Genomic DNA, 16589 nt, shown 5'->3' on the forward strand with positions numbered 1-16589 from the left:
AGTTACCAAGCAGAACTCAAGCACATGTTGAAACAGGTGCTGCCATTTTGCTTTCTAACTCATAAAAATAATAGTTAACAATGTATCATTTCAACTGGAGTAAACCTTCTTGAATTTAAACAGCAACCAATGAAAAGCAGAACTCCTAATTATGATTGACAAGCTCGCCTGAAAAAAACTGCACAGCATGCCAGGTGCAAAGAAATAAGATACAGAGTGAGTAAAAAAAAAAAAAAACACCAAATAAATAGAACACCAGTTTTTTTAGATGGGTGTTACATATGTTTACAATGAACATGTTCGCTGCAGATGGTTCTTGAGATCCGTCTTGCAGCTGCCAATGTGCTGCAGCCAGACACCAATCGTCTATCTAGGCTTCAAGTTTAAATGCCGCTTTGGCAATTAAAAAATGGCAGCTGCTTGTCATTTTGGGAAAATGACTTAAACAGTGTACGGTTGTTACAATTAAAAGGATATCAATTATAAATGGTAACACTGTCTGACAGCTGTTTGTTTTCAGAGGCACCTGTGTGTGCGCACCAACTTACCCAGAGGCCCACCCAAACCTATTAGAAGATTTAATAAAATGTTATCAACAGACAAAAAATACTGTCTCTTATTTCAAAGTCAATACAAACGGAGTGAATGAGTCAGAAATTACAGAAGAACACAGTTCAAATTTTAACCTCATGACTTTGTATTTTTCGTGTTCTGAATGAGTTCAAGTAAAAGTTCACATGAGATTTCAGTTATCATGGTGCCAACAGTTCAACTGATTAGTTAACGAATCTGGGATAATGTACTGCAGTTATTGTAAGCAAGCATAGTAAAACAATTACTGTTCACTGTTACCTGTTCTAAAGTGTGTTTTGGACTGCCTTTTTTAAAATGAAATTGTTTTATAGGTAACCATTTTCTTTTTCTGGTGACCATAAAGAAAACGTTAGGAGCCTGCTGGCGCTTAAAATCAAAAGTTTACTTCGAGCAATGACACTTGTGTTGCGGTGTTTTTTTGTTGTACGTTTTTTTTTTTTTTTTTTTTTTTTAAATATACTTAAAGGTCTTATTTTAGGTAGACATGATGTCATATATAAGTGTCTTGGAGTTTAATTTTGCCTGAAATAACCCCTTACTGCTCAATTCAGGAAAACAAGGGACAAAAGAGTCTTGTGTTTGTAGGAAGTCAGGGTTGCTCAGTGCGGCATGAAGTCATGCTGGCATGTTCCTGATGTACTATCACTGGAAAGTAGATTGGTAAGAATGTAGGAAACATTGATTGCAGGACAGCTAAGAAATACATTCCTAACACATTTTTATTGTACCCTTTATTACTGTATTAAGCATTTTTAAGCTGCTTTTAGTAAATGTGCCATATAGCTGGATCGATTTCTGGTCATGGCAACGTGAGACAACTAGTTTCAAGTAACAATTTTTAAAAGCTCTGCATGATTCAAGCAATCAGTTCTTGATTTTAAGCATGTTGCTTGAAAGTTGCCTCGCCTTTTAAACACCAATTTGAGTGGGGTAAAACTGTCACCAAATACGGAGTACCACAAACCTGCCCATGGCTAAACATAATCTAGAAAAGTTAGAAATGACCTGCTTCTGAATGTTATTTATAATTAACTTGGCCCAACGTGTACAGGCTTTTTCCTACTGCAGATGGAGTTTTTGTTCCAGGAAAGCCTATGCCCCAGCATGTGCCCCGGCATGCCTCGGTGGAATTCTGTAGGGGTAATGTTACAGGGCTGCTGGAGTTTCCTGAAACCTGAGGCTTTTGTTAACTCTGGTCCTGTCGTCTGCTGCCCTCTCTTTGTAGTGTGAAAAAGCCAATAGTCTCATTACTCAAGAAGGATCAGATGGATTTATAGTTTCAGCAGCAGTTGAGAATGGGATTTTAGCAAGCTGTTCCTTGCTTTTTTTTTTATTCACTTTCGTTTTCTTCTTTTCTAACAATTAAAATCTCGGCTAAAGGTTGAAGCTTCTGTACATAGGAGCACACCTTGTGGCTTCAGATATGTTTACTTTTGAAAAAAAAATTAAGGTACCAAATTAGGATTAGTGTGTGTGCTGTATTTTTTACCAATTGTGTACTAGTTTTGGCGAATGTGTATTTAAATTGTTATTTGCAGCTTCACTGAATTAAATTCAACCAATATAATGTCTTCTGTTAGTTACTATTATGCCATCCAATTTAAAATGTTGTGTAGATCCATAATGGATCCAGAATAAATTGACGCTGATTATAAAATAGCAAAAAGTGTAGCTGTAAAGGAATATTGTATGAATACAATAGCCAAGTTGATTATTTATTTTTGGCATATAATAATTATTATCGTATTATATGTTCACATATTTACATACCCATTTATCTCGCAAACATTTTTTAAATACATTTATTGTGAATGTTGCTGCTATGAATACAAAAACAGTATGCTTACTATGGATACAAAAACTATGCTATAAATGTGTATGTGTGTCTTTATATATTATATATATATATATATATATATATCTATATATATATATATATATATATATATATATATATATACACACACACACACATACAGTACTGTGCAAAAGTTTTAGGCAGGTGTGAAAAAATGCTGTAAAGTAAGAATGCTTTCAAAAATAGACATGTTAATAGTTTATATTTATCAATTAACAAAATGCAAAGTGAGTGAACAGAAGAAAAATCTACATCAAATCAATATTTGGTGTGACCACCCTTTGCCTTCAAAACAGAATCAATTCTTCTAGGTACACTTGCACACAGTTTTTGAAGGAACTCGGCAGGTAGGTTGGCCCAAACATCTTGGAGAACTAACCACAGTTCTTCTGTGGATTTAGGCAGCCTCAGTTGCTTCTCTCTCTTCATGTAATCCCAGACAGACTTGATGATGTTGGGATCAGGGCTCTGTGGGGCCATGCCATCACTTTTAGGACTCCTTGTTCTTCTTTACGCTGAAGATAGTTCTTAATGACTTTTGCTGTATGTTTGGGGTCATTGTCATGCTGCAGAATAAATTTGGGGCCAATCAGATGCCTCCCTGATGGTATTGCATGATGGATAAGTATCTGCCTGTACTTCTCAGCATTGAGGAGACCATTAATTCTGACCAAATCCCCAACTCCATTTGCAGAAATGCAGCCCCAAACTTGCAAGGAACCTCCACCATGCTTCACTGTTGCCTGCAGACACTCATTCGTGTACCGCTGTCCAGCCATTTGGCGAACAAACTGCCTTTTGCTACAGCCAAATATTTCAAATTTTGACTCATCAGTCCAGAGCACCTGCTGCCATTTTTCTGCACCCCATTTCCTGTGTTTCCGTGCATAGTTGAGTCGCTTGGCCTTGTTTCCACGTCGGAGGTATGGCTTTTTGGCCGCAAGTCTTCCATGAAGGCCACTTCTGACCAGACTTCTCCAGACAGTAGATGGGTGTACCAGGGTCCCACTGTTTTCTGCCAATTCTGAGCTGATGGCACTGCTGGACATCTTCCGATTGCTAAGGGATGTAAGCGTAATGTGTTTTTAATCTGCTGCAGTAAGTTTCCTTGGCCGACCACGTTATCTACGGTCCTTAACGTTGCCGGTTTCTTTGTGCTTCTTCAAAAGAGCTTGGACAGCACATTTGGAAACCCCTGTCTGCCTTGAAATTTCTGCCTGGGAGAGACCTTGCTGATTCAGTATAACTACCTTGTGTCTTGTTGCTGTGCTCAGTCTTGCCATGGTGTATGACTTTTGACAGTAAACTGTCTTCAGCAACCTCACCTTGTTAGCTGAGTTTGGCTGTTCCTCACCAAGTTTTATTCCTCCTACACAGCTGTTTCTGTTTCAGTTAATGATTGTGTTTCAACCTACATATTGAATTGATGATCATTAGCACCTGTTTGGTATAATTGTTTAATCATACACCTGACTATATGCCTACAAAATCCCTGACTTTGTGCACGTGTACCTAGAAGAATTGATGCCTTTTTGATGGCAAAGGGTGGTGTGGCAAAGTGGGTAGTGGAGGGGAACAGGTATAGCGGTGATGCGATGCAGGAGTGACAGGCAGACAACAGTTTCCAGTGGAAAGGTGCTTTTATTTATAATCCAGGTCTGGTGACCGTTAAATAATAAATCCCCGGCTATACACAACAATGTGTAAAGCACGGGGATAGCAATAATAGGACACAGTCCCGAACAAAACGAACACACGGTCACCAGTCCTGGGTGAGTGCAGACGTGCTTGTGGTGGGTGAAGACACTGTATTTTGTGACGGTTCTGTGCAGTGGTGATCCGGATTGTGCTGACCCTGGTCGACAGCTCCGGATAGGTGAGTTAACTGTCTGGTGGTGAAAAACGCAGACAATTACAAACAAACACAACACGTAATTCCTCTTTACAACGAGAGCTCCTCTCTCGATCCTTCTCTCTCCAAGCGTTAACCCAAACGAAGGAGAAGATCAGCGTTACCCTGGCCCCTATATGTAATCCCGCATGATATCGAGATAAACGGTTGCAGCTGCCTTATTACTTGCAGCTGCCTCTCGTTTACCTCTCAAATCAATACGGTCTTACAACAGAGTCGCGCTTCCCTCCAGGCTGACCCGCTTCCCTGACCCGGAAACGAACTGTCAGGCCAGCCCTTCCAGATACTTCTCCTCCCGTTCTTTAGCGCCCTCACAGGTTGGGAGGAAGATTCATCACCAGAACTCATCTTTCTGTCACAGGTGGTCACACCAAATATTGATTTGATTTAGATTTTTCTTCTGTTCACTCACTTTGCATTTAGTTAATTGATAAATATGAACTATTAACATGTCTATTTTTGAAAGCATTCTTACTTTGCAGCATTTTTTCACACCCGCCTAAAACTTTTGCACAGTACTGTGTATATATATATATATAACATTTTGTGTGTTTGAAATGAGGTATAACTGCAGTGTACAAAAATGAAGGTGTTTTGTTTTTTTTAACATTTTGTGTACACCCCCCTTTTTACTGCTTTCTTGTTGAAGAAATTGTGTTGTTTTCAAAGTTTTTGTTTAAATGTTCTGCATGAAAATTTGCAATATTGTGAGTGATTGACATTTTACATTTTTGAATGCTTTTGTGTGTGTGTGACACTTTCTTAAGAAGAATAAAAAAAAAGCCACCTAGTAATCCATTATGTTTTTAATTTAATTTCTTTCATTCAGAAACAGGATGTGAATGAGTGATTTTGGATTATGGACAGAAGCGATTTTATAACTTATATTTTATACATTCTGAACTGACTGTACAATATTTTTACTACAAGTGTAGGGATATCTAGTGTAGGATCCATTTGTTATCCCTCTCAAGTGGGATTACATGCTTACTGGGTTTGAATGTCTTTGGTAATGTGCCAATCCAGTGATGTGCTGCTGAAACTCAGGACAGAGCTGCTCTTTGGTAGTTCAAACAATGCTGTGTTTTATAACAAATGAATGTCTGAAATCATTTCAGATTTCTATTGTTGGTTTGATTTGGACTGCCGATTTCCTTGAATGACTTTAATCAAGAAATGCCAGCAACCAAACTGCCTACGTCTGATTTGGCAAAACCGTCTGTACCCCTTTCAGTAACACTGGTAACAGAGAGGCAGCAAATTGACAGACTGGTTCTATCTAAAAACACAGTTATGAAGAGGCCATAAATAGGGTTTGAAATTAATCTGTGTTGAAGCGTAGTCTGTTGATAGTGAAAGTAAAAATCTGCCAGGCAAAACAATCCCTGAATTAATCAATTGATTTAATATATAAAATATACAAATTGTGTTGCTATTTTATTTAAAATGTATACTTGTGGTATAAACAGAATACTGAATGATCGTTCATAGTATGCGGTTTTTCTTCCCCTTAGGAGGATGTCTTATATAAACCACCCGCTCCTGTTGGGATCATGATTTACTGGGACATCCCCTTGCAGCGAATAGAAACTGTATACCACGAACAACCATTCAGTATGGTCTGTGCTGTGTTAAGTACTTGGGGTGCAGAGATGGGACACCGTGGTAACACTGCAGACATCTTATTCATCAAACCTACAGATGAATGCCTTTTGTTGAGAAATGTGTTTATTTCTGCTGTCTGGAAAGCTTTACCGCACCTAAAGCGGACTAGCTTGAGGATAAACAATAGGACAGTCTAGGTTGGACGGCTGTATTATTTGGAAAAGTGTTTTGAAGTTAACCAAACTTAATGTTGATGTATTATCCTTTAGTCTAGTACTCGCACCTGCAACCCTGAGGGTATATTACTGTTGCACACTTATGCAAAAAGTCTACAGAGTAAATTATAATAATGTTACTTTGAGATGCCCTGGGATATTAGTTTTTTGTAAGCAAGAAGGACTAACTAGTTTTTTTAATTATTTTTCAAGTAGACATGGTGCTTACTGCTCTGAGCACTTGGCAGTAAAACACAATGCAAATGATCTTGCTTTCAAACGTCATCATTAATGGCAGCAGAAGCATGATAAGCTTGCATGTCTTTATTATATATAGAGATATATAACTATCTTTTTTTCCTTTTTCTTTTCAGTGACTTGAGGTTTAACAGAATAAAAGATATTCAGCCTGGCTCTTTAAGACGACTTAAAAATCTCAACACACTGTAAGTATCGTTTTTTGTCGGATTGACGCTTCTGTGCTCCTGTCTTTGCGATGTGTCAACCATCATCCTTCTATTGGTCAGCAGTGACCAGGTAGACTGCTTAGCAGTTGTGTTTGGTCTCCATTCAGTGACAGCTTTTCTGATGCACAGACACCATACCTTACCATTCTACTACTTGATTTTGTTATAACGATGTAGAAACATCTTCTGAATTAGAAATGCTCTACCCCTTGTGTTGTGTAGTCTTGTAATCTCAGCAGTTGAAACAGATTATACGTTATACTTTATATTTTGGACCATCCTGACCTTTTGCCCTTGGCTATTGCCCCAAATTCAATACATGCCTAGAGCCCTGTATGCTAAAGCATATCACATTTCGTTTGTTCTATTATATCCTGTGCCAATCAGAAGCTTGAAACGGAAGGAGAAGGATGACAAAAACAATGTCGGCCTCCTTGACATATTAGACATAATATTGGCAGCTATAGCAAGCATAGAACTATTCCAATGCGTTTAACAGTTGGGATGGGATGAGTTTTCAATGGTGTTAATAAATATGTACACCTATCTACACCCTCAATCTGGAGAATACAAGGATACAGCACAGTAACAAAATACTCATTGTTATGGTTCTAAAGTCTTTAAAATGGTACTGTAAATGGAAAAAGGCTAAATTTAAGTTACCGTTGAAATCGTAACGGTAGCAAAAACGCAGATTTAAACATCCAGGAAAAGTTAATGTAGTGCTTGTTTTTAAACAAAATGCATTCACGCAGTGTGCTCAATCATTCAGCCTCCCTTGGCAGGGAAGTGTTATCTTAACAATAAACCCATTTGCCATGTTACCATGTCTAGCATGGTTATTTAATCTGATCTTCCCTCAAGTTATCTTTAGCTAACAGACAATGAGATAAAGACTGTGTTCTCATGGTGAGTAGGTACTAAGATAGAGTCGCTGTCAACTCAACAAACTAGATGTAGATCTTGGTGACCTACTTTTAAATGAGAGAGCTGCATGAAGCTCTCCAATTTAAAAGAGATAATTTACTCTTCCCAGTGAAACAACTGAACAAACAGCTGCTCATGTTGGTGTGGATTTCTGTTCTGTACGGAGTAAGAATAGCAGCAAGCAGTGACTTCTTGACTTGTTTCACTTGGGGTGATACATTAGCCCAATCAACAAGCGTGCCCAGCCCCTGATTACTGTGAATAATTCAATCTGAATAATCAAATTATGTGATTGTGCAGCAATAAATAATGATCATAACAATAATATTTTATTTGGGGATGGGGTGTGAGATTTTTTATTATTTGACTGCGGTTTTCTTACTGTACGTTCTTTCCATAAAACAAATGATTGATTACCCAAAAAACACTATGTTTGAACCCCATGTATGTAAATTGATGAGCTGAGGTGAGATCAGAAACAGTACAGAATCTACGTTTCTACTTTATGATACAGTACAGTATCATAACAAAACTACAAATTATTTGTGCTTTCTGTGGGTATTTCTTTGAGGGGGTGGGGGGGTAGGGGTGGTGGTGGTGCAGGTATTACTATCAATGTGCAGAGACAATTTGAGAAAATGTCCCCACAAAGATAGTAACTCCTGGGAAAACTAAATATTGTGGGGTTGTCTCCACTTTGTAAAACACCTTTTTAAGAACTAAATATGCCTTCAAAAAAAAAAAAAAAAAGGGCCAAAACATTTAGTTTGTTGTCACCTTTCACCGTGTGTGGAGTTTTGTCTGACTGGAGTTAGAAATAATAAATAAAAATATAGTGAAAGTCAATGAGAAGACCCCACAAGTATAGGAATGCAAACGTGTGTGTGTTTTTCCCAAAGATTGTAAATCTTTTGTCCATGTGATATTGATTTGGCTGATGAATCCACTAATAGAGGATTGTTAATTTTGAAAGTTGTGCTGCACTTGCATTATTGCTGTTTAGTAGCAGGCCATCTGTGTCTGTTCTGCTTCTCAGTAACAGCTCATGTCTATCCAACAGAATGGTCCCTAAAATAACTGCAAGGCAGTGTTATATATTTTTGTGTTTCTAAATGATTCATCTTTCTCTTATAGGCTCCTGAACAATAATCAGATTAGAAGAATTCCACGAGGAGTATTTGAAGATTTGGAGAACCTTAAATATCTGTGAGTGAAGGGAGAGATCTTGCAACATCCATTACTTTGTTACAGTCCTCCTCATTTAATGTGCTATTCATGTGTAAAGTACTTCTATGTTGTCAAAGCCCTTTGTCTTCAGTACTGATTTTATACCAAGAAATTCAGGACTTTACATTCAGTCTGTAGTAGTGATTCAGGGTAGCTTCACCCACTTTACATAGTCACTTAGTTGCTGGCATTCACACCAAATAGAAGGGAGTGAGTGAGTTCATTCCTCCACCAATATTGGCCCTGAAATTAACCTGTAAAACTGGGAAATGAATGATTTGCACCCAAATTGTTAACTTTATGGTTTAATAAACATTGATGAATCCCTAGGAAATGTTAATTTAGAGTTATATCTGAAAATAAAGGGCCATGTATATGGTCAATCAATGCACCAAAACAGTCACAGGCAGAAGGTTATTAACACAACCTTATACTCTGTGTTTATGAATGACAAAGCAGTTCTTACTTAACTGATAAGTGCATCTGGTAAATGAAAATATCTTGTAAATAACAAGGGCGCTTTTTGAAATGTTACTTCTCTCCTTTTAAGTAAATAATGGCTTTAGTGCAGTTTGAAAAAACTAATTTGTTTGAGTGCATTACGCCAGGTATTGGCATCAGGAAATGCAAACCTTAAATTTATTTTAGCGTTTCGTATTCTTAGGCTTGTGGTTTGCCATATTTGCTTCCTGTCAACAAATGAAATAAATATTGAGTAGTTGACTGGCATGAGTATGTCTTAGAAGATATTTCATTTCTGCTGCAATTTTAGGGAGGGTTCCAGTGTCATAAGGAATAAGACATAGCAGCACAAAGTGGAAAAAAAAAAGAAACACCAAGTCTAAAAATGTTATGTAAGATCTAAAGTAACAAGACAATGTATTAACTACATTTCAAATCAGATGTTACATAAATAATTCAATGACATACTAAACACAGCCTTTTTTTGTGCCGTAGATGTGATTTAAAATGGTAAAATGCAAATAAAATACATTCTATAATCTTCGGTACTAAATTGCTTTCATTCTGTTAGACCTGTTTTAATCGGTCTATTCACAAACTGAACAGTTGTATAAATGCCATTTGCAATTATGTACCCTATTCAAAAACGACAAGCATTTAAATGTTTGCAATGACTGTGGTATATACAAACAATATCCCAAAAGCTAAAGCTTTGATTTCAAACATACTTTTTAAAACATTGCCGGAACGAGACAGCTGTGCCATGTCAGGAATAAAATATCAACCCATCCTTAACTGTACATAAACTAGTTAACTATAGGAAGTATTTAAATCATCAAGCACATATATATTATACATTGTGCTGGTCTCTACTGTATACAGACAAGACTTGAAAACTACAATCACTACAGTTTGTTTTGTAGATGCATCGGGAAACAGTTTCAATTTTAAAAGCTAGTAGGAAAGCAGTGCACTACTGTTTGGAGAGGCATTTGGCAGCAACTGTTACTTGATAGAGGGTTAGTACATTTTGACATTTATTTATGCTTTCTACCTGTCTTTTAAAGCTGTAATTAGCATTGTTAAACCGTGGTCTGGATTAAATAGAGCTCAAATATTTTGTAGCGCTCCATTCCATCATGAAAACTTGTGGCTTTCCTCTCACTGTAAGGAAGCTGTAGTCGCCACACCTCTGATTTTGTAAAATACAGATATTCTGTCAGGATACACACGTATTGGCTTTTTATGGGTTGCTTGCATGCACAGAAAACATAGCTGATGATCGTATTCCTTCACATACCAAGACCACTTTTCAAGTTGATTTACAGCATCGAGTGAATTTTTCATTTCCAAAGCAGTGAGTCGGAAATCTGTAGTCCTTTTGGTTGAAATGCCTCATACAAAGGTTCAGTGGACTGGTGGAGCCATAACCCCGCTTATAGTATGTGGCAGTGCATTTTCAGGGGGCTGCCATCCATCCAAAAAAAATAAATAAATAATCCTAAATATTTAACGGTTTATCTACTACACAGTACTATAATTGAATTGATTTCTTACCGCACTCCAGGTCTGTTGTGTTCAGTTAGTTTTTAAATAGGCGAGATTGCATGGTTAGTAGTTCTGTATTACAGAAGCTAGAAAGAGAAAATATATATTTCATCATAATCATCTGCATTTAACATTATTAAGCTTACATGTGTGCTGTTGTAGCCATTATAATAGTTTTTATCTCCAAGTAATAGGCTACGGTAATGTACAATGGTCGTCCCCCCCTTTTTAAAAGTCTTGCGTTTTTTCAAAACATCTTGGAACTCTAACATTACCATGCGACCAATCAGGATGCATTCAGTTTGATTGATTGTTACAGTATTAATCAACAATGCAGGACAATTTTTTTGGAACTCCCCCATTCCCTCGCAGTCAATCGCAATACTCTCAAGTCAAAGTGTTACAATCAGCAATGGTCAATGTAAAAACTATTTACTGTTGGAGGCTAAAATGAAACGTGCATTTTATAATCCATTAAGACAAACGGATCTTGTGAATCTGCCTTCCTTTAACGGTTGAACATCTCTTCTTGAGTTCTTACCAGAAACATAAATGTCACTTTCTGCTTGAAGCCATTAGTAAAAAAAAAAAAAAAAATCACGAATTCTAAATACAGTACTGGTAAGAGCCCACTAGAGGAGATTGTTGTGCGTCACTTGCCTGTGCTGTTGCTGTAAAAGTTTAAAAAAAGGACACCGTGAATAATAATAATAATAATTATAATTATAATAATAATAAAAATCATGACAGAAGACAGCAGCACTAAAATACAGTTAGATTTCTTTGGTTTAATTAAATTGAAATAGGTGGCATACGGATGGTGGATTGGTCTTTACTACTGTAAAGAAACGCTGGAAGTTATGGTTTGTTTTATTTGAGAAATATAATATTGACATTTTAAGTTATGCTTTATTCTTGATTGTTTTAAATGTGGTTCTAGAAGTTAAAGGGTTTTTTTTGTTTGTCTGTTTTTGTTGTTTTTTGTATTTATTTATTTATTTATTTTTTTAATGTTTTGCCATCCAAAAATGTTAAGCATAGTTAACGCCTGCCCTCGCATAGCAATGCGTAGTGCTAATTGTTTGAAACGCTAAGCAGGTGTGGCCGCACCCCAGTACCCCCTCTTCCCACGTCCCTGATCACTGGACAACGAACTACCAATAAAAAATTAATGGATGCCGCAGATGGCTTGAGCATGAGTTCAAGCAATTGCATCACTTGGCAACCGTTGCCAACTTCATTTCGGATCCCGTTAGATTAGAAAAGAATGATGTTTAAAAAAACATATTTAAAGTTTAACAGAGTTTAATATAATTGTATTTTTTTTTAAATCCAAGAGGGCTAGCAACACTTCAGCTACCATTTATTTAATATTAATGTGTGGAATAAATTTTCAATGATACCTTCTAATATAGCTGCTAGCCACATTAATTATTTGACAGGAAATTTGTGACCTCTGATGGACCGAATAGCTTATTCCTGTCATAAAATGTCTTATGATCTTGTAGATTTGTATTATTTTTATGTAGTGTATTTATTTCACATTTTTGTGGTAAGAGAAAAGGCTAGGGAAATGGGATTGGAGGTGTATCGCATTTTGAAAACATTTTGCTAGGAGTATCACTGTCAAAGTAAACCACTAACTTGGTTTTCATTACTAGTTTCTGTATTTTATTTGTGCATTCTGGTCACACGCAATGACTGACACCTCATTTATCCACGGTTTTCACACATCCATGGACCTGTCCCCCACAAGTGCACGGATAAACGGAGTTCAACTGTACTACACTTGAGTTACTTAAGTACTGTAAAGATTTAATCAGCATCTTGTACTACTTTCATTGTAAAGAATTACAATGAATGTAACTGTTTGGTGGCAGCAAATAAATAATTAAGACTTCAGTCACTAAAAAGGCAACTTTTTTATGCTAGCACAGTGTCTGTTTGTCTGGAGGGCTGTGGTTTAGGCCAGCCATGCACAACATGAGACAGTTTACTCTGTGTTTGACGTACTGTGTATTGTAGTAAAAAAAGTAAAGCCACTTGCATATTGCTTATGAGAGATGGACGTGTCTACTGAATCTTGTGAGGTTGTGGGAAAGGTGACATTTCGGTTCAAGCTAATTGCCCTGAAGTAGTGCTGACTAAAAGGTCAATCTATTGCAGCATATTAAGTAGTATGTTCTAGATAATAGTTTATCCTATGCATGGATGGAAATACAGCAAGACTCCTGTTGCATAGCAGTTTCACTCATTTCATGTTTTTAGCCTCAGTGTATAAGGGAACAAGCTCGGGGGTGTGTTATTAAACTCTTAATAAAACCTGGAATGGATCAAACAGCTATGAAATGGGAGTCTTATTTCCAGCCCTGATAATATGCCTAAAGCAGGGGCTTCCAGTCAGTCACGGAAGGTCATTCCATTCCAGCGTTTTGTTTTTGAGGTTCAGTTTAGAACGTGGTTGGTACAAATCCCAAGACTGGAAATTTCTTAAGTAGCAATTCCCTGTTTGAGACCTAAAGTTATAGTAGCACAGAAATCATGGTTTTAAACAGCAGGCTTGGAACCTAAAGCCTCAGTTTTAGTGCACTTTTCGTTTTAAAATGACAGACGGCCACTAATGCTGACTGGCACAGGTTGTATTACTAGTTAGCATTTGTGTGTAGTTTAGTAATGCATTAGAAGATTCCCTCTCCACACACAGGGCGCTGTATATATTGTGTCATTTTTTTACAGGCACTTTTTTATTTTAATGGCAAAGCAGACAAAAGGCTTTTTAAAATGATAAATTGGAAAGGTCTGTAAAACCGTTAAAAGAAACAGCAAAATGTAGTCTTTGTACAGGAACATTGTTTACCTTCTTAAACATGCAGAACAGAAAACAAATGCAAATCCAAATCCCACATTGTCAGGCTGTTGTTGTCCAATCATTAGAGATGCAAATATATGTATATAAATATGTAAAGCGAATTTAAAGTAGATACCATACTGCTAAGAGAAACGTTTATTACACTATATAGATGAATCATAAAATAAACTTTTTTGTGTGTGTACTTCAATTATCTTTGTTAATTGGGATATTTTAAAAGTGAAAATGTGTTCATTTCTGTCAGAAAACTCTAGAAACAGAATTGTGTGTACTTTATTTTATTACTTGTGTTCATTTCAAACTGTTCCATTCTTGTTTTTGGTTTTAAAATGTAATTGGAACAGGCCTTTATCTGCTACATCCATAGTTCTCTCAATGGTCCTTTTGACTGGGGTTTTTCAGCTTCTGTGTCATAAGGTTAACCAGACATCCTGTCTTAAAGACTGCGAGGAAGCTTGCTTGTCAAGTGATGTGTAAAGCCTTTTATTGTGTAGTAATTTGGATGCAATAGGCTCTCAAGTGATTCATAGCCCAAAATTATAAGGCATGTTTTGTTGCGGGACTTGATCTCAGAGAACTTCAGAGATCAAAGAGGAGAAGTCTCCAGGCCAGTGTGGGGTTTCCCATAATCATGTTCTGGAAATCCTGCCTTCATTTTAAACAGCGTCTGCATGTTCCCCTTGTAATCATTTTCTACGGCAGGCAAGAGAGCACTTCATATATGTGGTAACTGTGTATATTACACAGCTCTGATTTTAATGAGAGGTTTTCTTAGACGCACACATTAAATGTTAGACCAAGTCTTTGCTCCACGAAAGATTGTTGTACTCTCTGCACAACCAAAGACAGATTCTGAGTCACTGGACTAGGGCATGATATTCATCCAAAACAGTGTGCTTATGCTTTCAAATATAGTAAACTTGCATGCACACATGATGGTTATTCCACACACACACACACAGACACAGACACAAATATTGAATTGACGATGGGAGTTCATAACAACAAAAAAAAAGTATTGTAGATTGTATCATCTAAAATATGTAAAATCTTAAACGGAATATATTGCAAAATTAATATACAGCTATGGCTAAAAGTTTTGCATCACCTTAAATTTTAGGATTGCCACATTAATAAAATAAACTATGATCAGAATTTTTGTATTTTATTTAACGTCATGTAATTGAAGAGACTACACAGTGATATTGTAAGAGTCTACCAGAAGCCAGAACAGTAGTACAGTATTTCATGTTAGATTTTGAAATGTCACATTTCAGTGTCAGTTTTTTTGTTAAGTATGTGGAAAACTACAGAGCAGTATGTAATTTAATCTGGTAATTTAACGTCATTCAGCAGGTTTTACTTGACTTTATAAAGCAAAATGTGTGACTTGTTTTGCAACACCCTATAGAAAGCTTTGGTCAGAGATATATACAATGCCCACCATTAAATTACTACAGTATGTTAATAAACATCTCAACGTTTGTATTCCAAAGTAATACGATTTGTTTTTTCCCCTGCCCTATTTTGAGCTCCTGTGTGTTTACTAATATGAGTGGTTATTTCTTGTTTCAGCTATTTGTACAAGAATGAAATCGCATCAATTGACAGGCAAGCATTTAAGGGACTTGTCTCTCTAGAGCAACTGTAAGTGCCTTTTCCTTCTGAGTTCTAAACCTCTTCTTAGCACCGTCATGTTGTGTGTTTGGCTCACCTGTGCTTGTTCTGCATGTTTTTTATGTTGTCGACATGTAGCGTGTGTTTTGCTTGCATGTGTTGCATGTCATGATACCACATCGTACTTTTCTTTTTCGATAAAATAAGCATGTTCCATAACCCATAAAATGTTGTGATTTTATGCCTGTAAACGGCATGTGAAAACAAATTAGAAGCAGCTGTTTTACATAAACTACACTGGGATTAAATGGCATTCATTTTAATATCTTTGTGTGTGTGTGTGTGTGTGTGTATATAGCTATAGATATCCTTCAAAAAAAGAAACGCATAGCAGATATTTGTTCTTAAATCCTTTTAAAAATTGCAACAAAACTTGATCAAAAGAATTGTATTTTATTTAAACATGTTTTGGTGACAGAGTGTCACGTTGTCAGGATCGAAAACACATGACTTACGCGAAAATGACAAAACACCTGAATGTTCTCAAAATGAACACTGTTTGCTTAAGACTTGCAATATTCACGTGCATTCACTGCACGTGCAACATGCCAAGATGTGGCTATGAAACTGGAGGGTTCTCAGCTTGCATGACTTATTGTTGTTCGCTGTAGACACATTTGAAGTTATGCCTAGACTTACTGAGGCTCAGCGGAATAATGCTGTTGGACATTTGGAAGCCAGCAAATCTCAGTCCACCGTGGCACGGCATCTGAATGTTTCCCAGAGCACTATAAAGGACGACTTTGGCACCGATACCAGCAACGTGGAACAACACTTGACCGTCCAAGATCCAGTAGACCATGTGTGATGACGGCAGCCCAGGACAGATTTATACGCCTACGTCATTTATGTGACCGGATCAACACTGCAGTACCAGGAATGTGTAGAATTTCGGGCCAGACTGTTAGAAATTGCCTACGGGAGGCAGGTATCCGGGAAAGAAGGCCAATTTTTACGCCACAAAATTGCTGACTATGTCTTCAGTGGTGTCATAATCACAGAGTATGGCCTATACAAAGATGGAGAAACGTGGTGTTCAGTGATGAATCCAGATTTCTGCTTTGACGATCAGATGGAAGAGTCCATTGACGATCCCCAACAAACTTATCAGAACTGGAGCAATTTTCCTGTGAAGAATGGGCAAAAATTTCACCATCCTACTGTGCAAAGCTAGTAGAGACCTATTGAAAAAGACTCATAGCAGTAATTGCTGCAAAAGGTACTTCTA

General features: G+C 37.0%; 1 protein-coding gene across 3 annotated transcripts in view; it reads left to right on the forward strand.

Moving 5' to 3' along the window:
• LOC121317556 (peroxidasin homolog) overlaps positions 1 to 16589 on the forward strand; it is a 60107-nt gene that overhangs the window by 15244 nt on the left and 28274 nt on the right. For 2 of the 3 annotated variants that reach the window (XM_041253628.1, XM_041253626.1), the window contains exons 2-4: positions 6559 to 6630; positions 8713 to 8784; positions 15260 to 15331. In XM_041253628.1, coding sequence (XP_041109562.1) covers positions 6559 to 6630; positions 8713 to 8784; positions 15260 to 15331 — 216 coding nt within the window. The remainder of the gene's footprint in view (positions 1 to 6558; positions 6631 to 8712; positions 8785 to 15259; positions 15332 to 16589) is intronic. The other variant, XM_041253627.1, reaches the window with a different exon arrangement.

This window comes from Polyodon spathula, chromosome 6, assembly GCF_017654505.1.
Source record: "Polyodon spathula isolate WHYD16114869_AA chromosome 6, ASM1765450v1, whole genome shotgun sequence".
Taxonomy (NCBI): domain Eukaryota; kingdom Metazoa; phylum Chordata; class Actinopteri; order Acipenseriformes; family Polyodontidae; genus Polyodon; species Polyodon spathula.